Source organism: Elaeis guineensis, chromosome 10 (genome assembly GCF_000442705.2).
Source record: "Elaeis guineensis isolate ETL-2024a chromosome 10, EG11, whole genome shotgun sequence".
Taxonomy (NCBI): domain Eukaryota; kingdom Viridiplantae; phylum Streptophyta; class Magnoliopsida; order Arecales; family Arecaceae; genus Elaeis; species Elaeis guineensis.
Genome location: NC_026002.2, coordinates 20,336,239 through 20,345,852, shown reverse-complemented (window position 1 = coordinate 20,345,852; position 9,614 = coordinate 20,336,239). Strand labels below are relative to the sequence as shown.

Genomic DNA, 9,614 nt, shown 5'->3' with positions numbered 1-9,614 from the left:
TGAGCTATTAAGTGATAATGAAAAGTTAATAAATATGAGGAACAAAGTGAAGGAAGCAAGAAATAAAAATAAGAATATTATTAATGAGGTACAGAGAGAACAGCCACCACTTGTAAGTGTGAGTACATTACCAAGTAATTCTACTAGTACTTTAGATGAAGTACAAGAATACACTAGTTCATAATTCTTCAGAGTTTGATGCACCTCACTCAAGTTCTTAAAATGAGTCTGCTAAGCTTAAAAAGAGAAAAAGTAGACATATTTCAACCCAAAGACGGACATACAAGATATTAAATTTTGTACAAAAGTTATGATATGCAATGAACAGTTCAAAAATGTTGTGGTATAGTATAGTATTATACAAAGATATGATGTTAGGTTTAGTAAGAATAAATGTAATAGAGCAAAAGTTAAATTATATTTAGTGGTTGTCTATTTAGACCACACTGTTCATATAAGAATACTATAGATAAATTTCATTTAAAACTTATATTGAGAGTGTAGACATGTAAGAACATGCAAAAATAGGAAATGACAACAAATGGATTGTAATAGAGTTTCTAGAGAAGCTAAGGATATATTCTCATACAAAACTAAGAAGATGAAGTATGACATCGGGACAAAATATGAAATAGATGTAAATATGTATAAATATTGAAGAGCTAGACAAATGGCATTGGAGGTAGCAGGTCTCATTACAAGTACTATCCAAGGCTAGTTGATGATTGTGAAAAGATTAAGAGCAATAAGGGCACCATAGCAATCTCGAAGGTTAAAAGGACTGATAATGGAGTGTGGAGTTTGAAATATTGTACCTAGAATTTGAAGCATTTAGAAAAGGCTTCTTGATAGCTTGCATACCCATATTTGGTCTCAATAGATGCTTTCTAAAATAGATAAGGATGAGATATTAGCTGCTATTATAGAGATGCCAATAACCAGATGTTCCCAATTGCAACGGTTCTGATTGAGGTGGAATGCAAAGACTCTTCATCTTGATTCGTCAATCTTTTGGTTGAAAAATCTAAGGCTTGAGATGAGTTGGGTTAGATAGTTATCAACGACCAATAAACATAAAACTTCATAGTTTAGGTACTTGATAAATTATATTATTTTTTAATTTTATTTTTTATTACATACTCAATGTAAAGTTTCGTACAAACAATAAGTGATCTACTACCATATGCTAAATGCAAACACTATACAAAACATATATATAAAAATTGGAGGAGGTATAAGGGTAAAGTTTTTAAGTCCATATCTTTTAGACCGTAAAGTGGACAACAAAAGATAACTTCCTTGATCTCATGGATGAGTTGAAAGAGCTATTAGAGGAAGCATGAAATGATTTCATATATGTAAATCCAACAACTTTTGTGAAAATCCTTTTCAGTCCATTTCTATAGTGTGATGTCATTAACAATAACATGACAAGGAACATTCAATAGGTATGTAATACAAACAAGAAAGAAGCCAATCAAAGAGATACTCAAAGATATAAAAAGGGCCATGAATGATCAGCATGGCAAAGAGGAGAAATATACTGTCAAGTGGCATAGAAGAATCTACCCTCAAACTCAAGAAAAAATTGAGAAGGACATGTGAAAACTAGATGGTGTAGGACAATATATAATAGAGACAAAAAGTATGAAATTATATATGAGAGACAATTTTATAAAGCGAGAATAATACCAAGCAGACCTTAAAAAAAAAAAAAAGGAAGGATCTATACGAGGAGTCTAAGTATCTTAAGAAACTTTCAAGAAATCAAAGATGTATGACATGTCAAATATACTTTCAAAGATATCATAACATGCAAGGATGCCTTAAAGGAAGTGAGACATCATCAATTGATATGACCCATTATGCAGCACCAATGAGACCTAAGAGTAGATTAAGGAAAAATCAGGTTGTGATCTAATTCATAATATACCTTTCAACTTAGTGTATGTTTGATAATAATTGATAATGTTTTGCTAGGTTATAACTAGTAGAGACGGTACAAGAAGACAAACAAAGTTGCTTATAAGGAGAATAATAGAATAATTAGCAGCTATTAGAACTAATAAGCAACTGTATAATGGAGGCTCTAATGAAAGCAGAAAAAGGCCAAGGTAAGAAAGGCTACCTAAGAGTCGTGGGCTCTATGTATCGCTAAATATTAAGAGAAATTTTGTACTAAGGTTCATATCGATATTAATTAGTTTGACTATCTTCTCTATGATTTTTACCCACCTAATATCAATATTAATCAAACTCATAGGGATCAAGTATGGCAAGATGCTTGAGTGAGGAAAGTGGAAGCTAGGTTAGTATAAGCTCACTAAGAGTTCATTTAAATACCGGAAGAAAATGCTCATTGGTGGATTTAGTCAACTAATATCTTCTCAGCTAGACACTCAAATTCTATTTGGTACGAAGGATTGATTGGAAGAAGGATAGATTGGGGAGAAAAGTTGATGAGGGAGAGGATGGATGGGTCTTCCATCCATCCTCCCCTGTGTTTGGTTAAAAAATTGAAAAATGTATGGAAATGATTTCTTTCTATCTTTGGTACAAAAAGCGTTAGGATGTGAGTCATTTTTTATGGATCAAAGTACTTCAGTCTAGGATGAGATGACTTTAACCATAAAATAGCTTTAGTTTTAAGAGCAACAACAAGTCTATGATCTCGAATAACAACCAATCTTCTCACCAGATGGAAGCCAATCAGAAAATGCCAACCCCAGCTTATCACAAAGCATCCTAAACGTTGGATAAACACTATCCCGAGGTTTACGATCTCACACATACTCGATCGATCCTGGATTTATACCGAAGTGGCAGATGGTATTCTACCGACCTCAAGAAAAGTTGCTTTTGCTTGATCCTATATTGAAATACACGCCATATGAATCATTCTTCTACCTGTAAACACCCACAAATATTACAATTAAACAACCCATGATAGCATAGTTTAACATCCGCAAAATTGAAAATATAAATCTAAGATACTGATTACACTCATTTGATAGTTTGGACATTCGTTAAACTTTTAACTTGAGTTGTCATGACTCCATGACATCCAGATTTTAGGTGCAAAGCTACACTAGCACTAACCTGAACTTTTATAGTTTTTTGTTGAGTCCATATTGCAGACTTGCAGTTGGAGACTCATATGATGATTTTGTGACTTTCCTTAATGCCATCTCTTTCGAATGGATTATGCATTTGAGATGAGACAGGTACCCTTCTTATTCTCCTCTTTCTACTCTTTTTGCTCATCTTGCAGCCATCACCAATCTCTAGTAACCAAAAAGCATGAAAATACGGATAACTAAGTTCAAGGTTAAATCCATCTTTACATGCCACATCAACAACTTCTTGACAGCATGTAATAATATATGACCATCTCCGTCACAACCACACAACCACCCAAACGAAGTTACAATAAAGTATTCATTATAAAATTTTGAAAGTTTGATAATTTGATTGTTTTAAATTAAAATTTAAAATAACAAATAAAAAAATCATAAAATTTTTGGCATAATTAATCCAAATTTATTTTATTTTTGGTTGCTCAAAAATTTGTCTCCATCTAAATGGATAGGAAAAGAGAAAGAACTCTAAAAAAAATTAGGTACTCTGTAAAAAAAAAGTATTGGTAAAAATATAATTAAAAAATAGGCAAGGTTGAATCAAGGTTTTCAACAATATTGTACTCCGCACAAAAAGCACCAAGAATGCACAAGCCTATACAAAGTATTTTGATTGAGTAGGCCATATACCATGTTGATGTCAACATTGATGCCAAATCAAAAAATGGCCTAAAAAAATTGAGCTGCCCACTGCAGCATAATATTATTGTACTGGTCAAGAATAAGACATCAATAAAGGTTAGACTGAACCGGACAAAATTTCAGCATCATCATTGCTGAATTGGTACCGTTGGTAAACTTGTAGCAACAACTCTCTGCATGGCACCACAGCACCGAGTTTGATGCAAGCCAAGAACGCACCAGAGAGCTTTCGGTGCAGACTGTAGGCCTCATCAGGTGGTGGAGTTAGCCTGTGCTTCAGCATCGTTGCCCCCAGGCTGGAGATGCTTTGAGCGATGTTGGTCGAACGGAAGTCATAGCCGCCCGGTTTCGAGAAGGGTAGCCCGACAATAAAACCAGCTTGGACGTGAGCCTCTAACATGACCTCTGATTCCTCACCTGTAAGGAAGCCTAGTCTACGGGACATTTCTATCACAGCGTCTCTGTCACTGTTTGCACAAGCCATCACCTGCTCACTCAAGGTAAATTAATTTTAGCACCAAGAGCTCAAGGAAAATGTTTCATGCGAAGATATCACTCTTCTGACATGTTTTGGAAAAGTGAAATTTTTCAATACAAAACCTGTTTTTTTAGCATTATCTTTGATACATTTCACCACTTCTGATGTTATTATAGTTTCAAATATCTCATCATATAGAACCACAAAAAACATTAAAAAATTATAATTGATAGATAAGGATTTAAAGGCCTGCATAAAGATTTAGTGAGAAAGTAGTCACTTCGAAAACCTCAGAAAGTGACTGCATGAAAAATGCAGGGTGCATACCATTCGCAGGTAATCATCTACAAAATGCTGTGGGTATTCACGAGCTGCCCCGAAATCAATGAGATTAATCATTTTTGCAGTCTCATCATAAAGGAAGTTCCCCCAATTTGGATCCGTCTGAGAACAAATCCAGGACATCATTACATACAAGCACAGGACGAAGGCAAACATAAGAGATTAACTAGTTAAAACAGAAATATTGAAAAACTAACTGAACGGATACACAAGATCATAGAAGCCAAATTGTGCAATCCTATGATAGCTATTACAGTGGCAGCAACATTTCAACTATGGAACTATCAATAACAACCAAATGTACATCACACAGAAGTATGATGCTCCCAAAATATCAAGAAAAAGAAATGCAATATTTGGAAAGGAATAGCAAAACTCTTTTGAAGAAATGCAAAATAACTATTCAATGGGGACATCTTTCACTGGTAAGCCTAAGAAACGGATAATAAGCTAAAACTTGATCCATTCGGAATATCTTGCAAAACCACCACGTGCATGCACAGACATTTGCATATGTTACATGCATGCATCATGCATGTTCAATCAAAATATTTGGACATAATCATAGCAATTTAAGTCCCAGGAGAACGTACTGGGGGTTTGATGTTTTTATTTGATTTCTAGGACAGAAGTATATAATGGGGTGAGATCATGCCTGCATGAAGCGGAAAACAAATAACTCCTTCAGAGTCAGCTCGAGCAACTTTTTTCCAACATAGTTACGAGTTTCCTGACTTAATAGTGCCACCTTATCAATTGGAATTCCTGAGCATAGGAAAACAGGAAGTCAGAAAAACTGGTTAAAGTTGTCTGTCCAAACTTTTGACCTTTATCCATGATGAAAAGGCGACACAAGAATATATTGGTTTTTCTTATTAATTATTAAAATGAAACAAATTAATAAATAAAACTTTGAGAGGAATATGACTTGTCTTTTGACAAAGAGAAAAGTTCAATTAAGGAACAACTCAAGTCTAGTCAAGCAACCTGTCATGAATACCAAATTTTCAGCATTGAGAAAGCCTACAAAGCTTTTCCAAGGAATATACATCTTCAGCAAGTTAAGAACACTTTAAAGAAATGCAATTCTCATTTTTCATTTGAGAACTCAACTGTTACATATTTCCAACAAGGAAATGACCAAAATGTTTGAAGAAAGGTCTAAATGCCTGGTCAGAAAAATACTAATAAATGGGATAAGGAGCAAAGTTAAATTAGCATGCGGGGTAAGGGGTACAAAATTAATATGCCTCACGAGATGGTACACAAAGAATCAAAATAGTCAGTCATTCAGTTTAATTTTCCAAATTATCCATGCATTTTAAATCCCCTTATATCCAATCTCTTTAATGCAAAGTTTATATATACAAAAATGAGATTAAATTTCCAAATGGAAAATATAGAGAGCAATAGTTTCTGAGAAAGGGAGCCTAATAACGTGTGCAAATTAGAAGGATTTATCTAGCATGAAATCAAGCTCTTGCCCCACATTTTTAAAGTATTCAATATCACTAGATTCATACACACTGCCATCCTTCACTTAGCGCTAGCAACTCTATATTATTTAATAAAACGTTGCAACAATCAGATTAATTTGGACTTATCTTTCCAAGTGCAACCACAAGCAGTTGTTAGGAAAACAAATGAATAAACTCACAAATCCATGTCTCCCAATGAAGCAACAGGTGCCTTAAAATCTAAAGAAAATGAATCATAGCAACAAAAAGCAATAACATACATCATAAATGCAATCGATACAGTGAAGAAGTCTATAGAATACTCATGTAATACTGCTAGAAACCGTAAATGATAGAGACAATGAACATTATCTTTCATATTACAGCTAAGCACACCTCAGGCTCAGGATACAGTCGAATACACTAACAAACTGGGATAAGATCAGATTCCAAAACTTTCAGTTATTTAGGAAAGAGAAGTGATACATAGTGGATGTATATTACCTGTGACAAGCTCTGTTGTTAACACTCTTCTGCTTGAAATCTCATCAAAGACCATCGGAACATAGAATCCTTCTGAACCTGACAGTAGCTCACGGAATCGCTTTTGATTTGTGGCTTCCAACACATAATCACATTCTCGAGATAGTTCCTCTTTTGCCACCTGCAAAAAATTCAACATTACCCATGATTATTTTTATAATTTAACAAGAAAGCTTCTTTCTTTCCTTCTTTAGAGTTTTGAGGCATTGAGATCTATAAAGATCGATATTTTGGATTTAAAACTGGAAATGAAAGAAATCTGAGACTATTTGCAGATTTGAAGTAAATAATGTGTTTGAACAATTGCATAAGAGTGTTCATAGTTGCTAAATACTTGGAAGGGCCATACAAATTTTATTGACAGAATATTTAGATGGTTGAAAAGCAATCAGTTAAGGTCAGAATAATTAAAAATTTTATAGAGAATCAACATCAAAAATACTATCAAAATAAATCAATTTACCTTCATAGCTTTATCAAGAAAAAGCCCTTTTGGGATGAGATTTGTATAATCTAGAAGCCGCCTCACATTCTCAATATCACTTTCAATGCTATCTGCAACACCAGGGTACTGTATTTTCATAGCAACCTCCAAACCATCCTTCATAACAGCCCGGTGAACCTGAATAGAAGAAGGTACATTGCCTTTCAAAATCAAAGTAAACAAAAATCAACTGAAACAAATCCAGTTAAAATTAGATTAAACAGATAGGTACTTGAAAATGTAATTACTAAGCCTTTTAAGAATTGATTTATTTGATCTTGTGACATGGCAAAAGAAATGAATAATTTTGAGAGAAGAAGAAAGATAAGTCTCAGCCACATAGTTAACTTTAAATGACTTGGGAATGAAATGACCTGTCCAATACTAGCAGCAGCCAATGGCTCATAATCAAAGCTCCTAAGTTTAGATGACCAATCAGGACCCAGTTCAGCATCCAAGACTTCATTGAGCTGGCTCCTTGGCATCACATCAGCACCTTGACGAACTATTTCTAAAGCTGCCAAAATCTGCATCAGGGAGAAGAAAAAAAAATAAAAAAGATGCCATGAATGCACTTATGATAAAGTTAATGCACTATATGTAATTCCATGCATTAATGGACAATGGTGACAACTTTTCGCTAGTATACAGAGTTTCCTGACAGTTCTTGTTCTAATAATATTGTTATACTTGAAGAAGAATCTGAAGTAACAATTTTGTTATATCATCAAATCCATTATACCAAATCATAGATACATGCATGAAGATTCAATATGCTGTTTAGTTGCCGAAGAATATGGTCCACAAGAAATCAACTCAAGTAAATTATTTAGCCTGTATTGGTAAAAAATGTATAGCAGCATGGGACTAAACTAAAAGCCTGAGAAACGAATAATACCGGTGCTGGCACAAGGGTCTCATCTTGGATGCTCAACATCTGGCCCAATTTCAGAGCAGCCCCCCGCATTCTACACAGTGCAAGTGCCAAACGTTCTGCATTTTGCTCTGATAAGAATGGTGAAAGGGAAGGCTGCTTCTCGTCGGTTTTCGGCATACCAAAGACGATCCTCTTTGCTGATTCTTGGATTGTTCCCCATGCAAGCCCAGCACCCAGACCAGCAAACCTTCAGAATTACGAAAAAAAAGGGAGAAATCTAAGCTCATGATATCAAATAATGAAGATTATGATGATGATTTATCCCTGGAATTTCCGAGTTCTAAGAACAGAATAAATAGGATTCACATTTTAAAAAGAAATGGGTTAAACCAACGCTTTAAATCCTTAAGCGGTGTGAAAAGAACATTTATAAAAACGAATTATATCATCAATGGGACTACCTGAAACTGTAAATCTCACGTTCAGTGGAGATTTACCCAAGAGAATCTGCAAAACCAACGAAGAGCAGAATTCACCAATGCTATCAAAAGGAAGCAATTTGCCAGTCAAAATTAGTGTTTTTGAAGGCCCTAGAAGTGGTCCTCATCGAGAAAATGTCATCCATTTCGTCTTCTAATGGAAATTTGAATCAAGGTCTAACGTTATAGAAGAAAGTATAAGAATAGCTAATTGGTTACCAGATGGATGGAGAGAATGTCTTGACTCACCCAAGAGCTCTGCTAAAAGGGGTCGATGGGACTCTTCTCTCCCGCGGCCGCCTCCTCTTCAATGGAACGACTGTTACATCACTTTTACCACCACCACCACCATCACCATCGCTTCTTCCCCTCGAAGCGTCCAAAATTTGATCTTTGTGCCCACAATTTCCGTCCAAATCCTTCAATTCGCCTCTAGCCTTGGCATCCTTGGAATCCTCCGAGGTAAGGACTTTCTCTTCAATCTCCACTGCCGGAGCCTCCCTGGAACCGCCCTGCTGGTGTTCGGATCTCGCGACGGCCTCTTCGGGAACTTGGTCGGAGAAATAAACGATGGACTCCTTAGTTCGGGGGGCGGAAACCAGGTGCGGCCTCCCTCTTGTGAGCCCGGCGATATCGGTGGCGGAGACCACGGCGCTCTTGAGGGTTCTGGAGATTAGGGTTTCAAAGTCGCCGGCACGGGCGGACTCGAGGGCCGGGGACCGGCGGGCGGCCTCGAGGGCGACGAGGGAGACGCCACGGAGGAGGCGGCGGAGGTCCTGGAGCGGCGGTGCCATGGGCGGGGAGGGGATGCTGCTAATCAACGGGCGCTCTCGCGCGCTAACGTGCGCACCGTGAGCGGCGGTGCCCCAATATGCGCGCCGCCCACGGGGATTGGCGAAGGAAAGAAGCGCGCCGGGTGTCACGTGGAAGCCCTCCACCCGCCTTGCACGTTAAGACCGCACCGTGCTTGAGAACTTCCTAGTTAATCCGCCGCCCGAAATTGAAAGCCCTCCGAGCCGGGGCTCACAAAATATTATCCGATTCATTAATTTGATTCATATTTAATTTATTATAAATAAATTTAAATTTAAATTAAATAAATTTAAATTATAAATAAATTAATTTATTTAATAAATAGATCAGATTTGAATTTTAGATATTTTATTGATTTAATC

At 36.3% G+C, this 9,614-nt stretch overlaps 1 protein-coding gene across 2 annotated transcripts; it reads right to left on the bottom strand.

Moving 5' to 3' along the window:
• Positions 1–3,735: 3,735 nt before the first annotated feature.
• On the bottom strand, positions 3,736–9,403 carry LOC105059738 (protein ABC transporter 1, mitochondrial). Of its 2 annotated transcripts, XM_010943153.4 has the most exons (8): positions 8,689–9,402; positions 7,982–8,207; positions 7,458–7,610; positions 7,063–7,221; positions 6,561–6,720; positions 5,255–5,364; positions 4,585–4,701; positions 3,736–4,266 (listed from the first exon to the last, which is right to left on the bottom strand). In XM_010943153.4, the coding sequence occupies exons 1-8, from the start codon at positions 9,231–9,233 to the stop codon at positions 3,877–3,879; spliced, it is 1,860 nt and encodes a 619-aa protein (XP_010941455.1). In that variant the 5' UTR covers positions 9,234–9,402; the 3' UTR covers positions 3,736–3,876. The 2 variants fall into 2 exon arrangements, with proteins under 2 accessions (XP_010941455.1, XP_073100688.1); XM_073244587.1 differs by lacking the exon at positions 4,585–4,701 and having other exon boundaries at positions 8,689–9,403.
• Positions 9,404–9,614: the final 211 nt, after the last annotated feature.

Coding starts and splice junctions, on each gene's coding strand:
- LOC105059738 (XM_010943153.4), bottom strand. CDS start 9,233: ATGGCACCGCCGCTCCAGGACCTCCGCCGCCTCCTCCGTGGCGTCTCC. Junction 6,721..7,062: donor TTCTTGATAAAGCTATGAAG/GTAAATTGATTT, acceptor AATTTTTTGCAG/GTGGCAAAAGAGGAACTATC. Junction 4,267..4,584: donor TAGATGATTACCTGCGAATG/GTATGCACCCTG, acceptor TTGAGTGAGCAG/GTGATGGCTTGTGCAAACAG.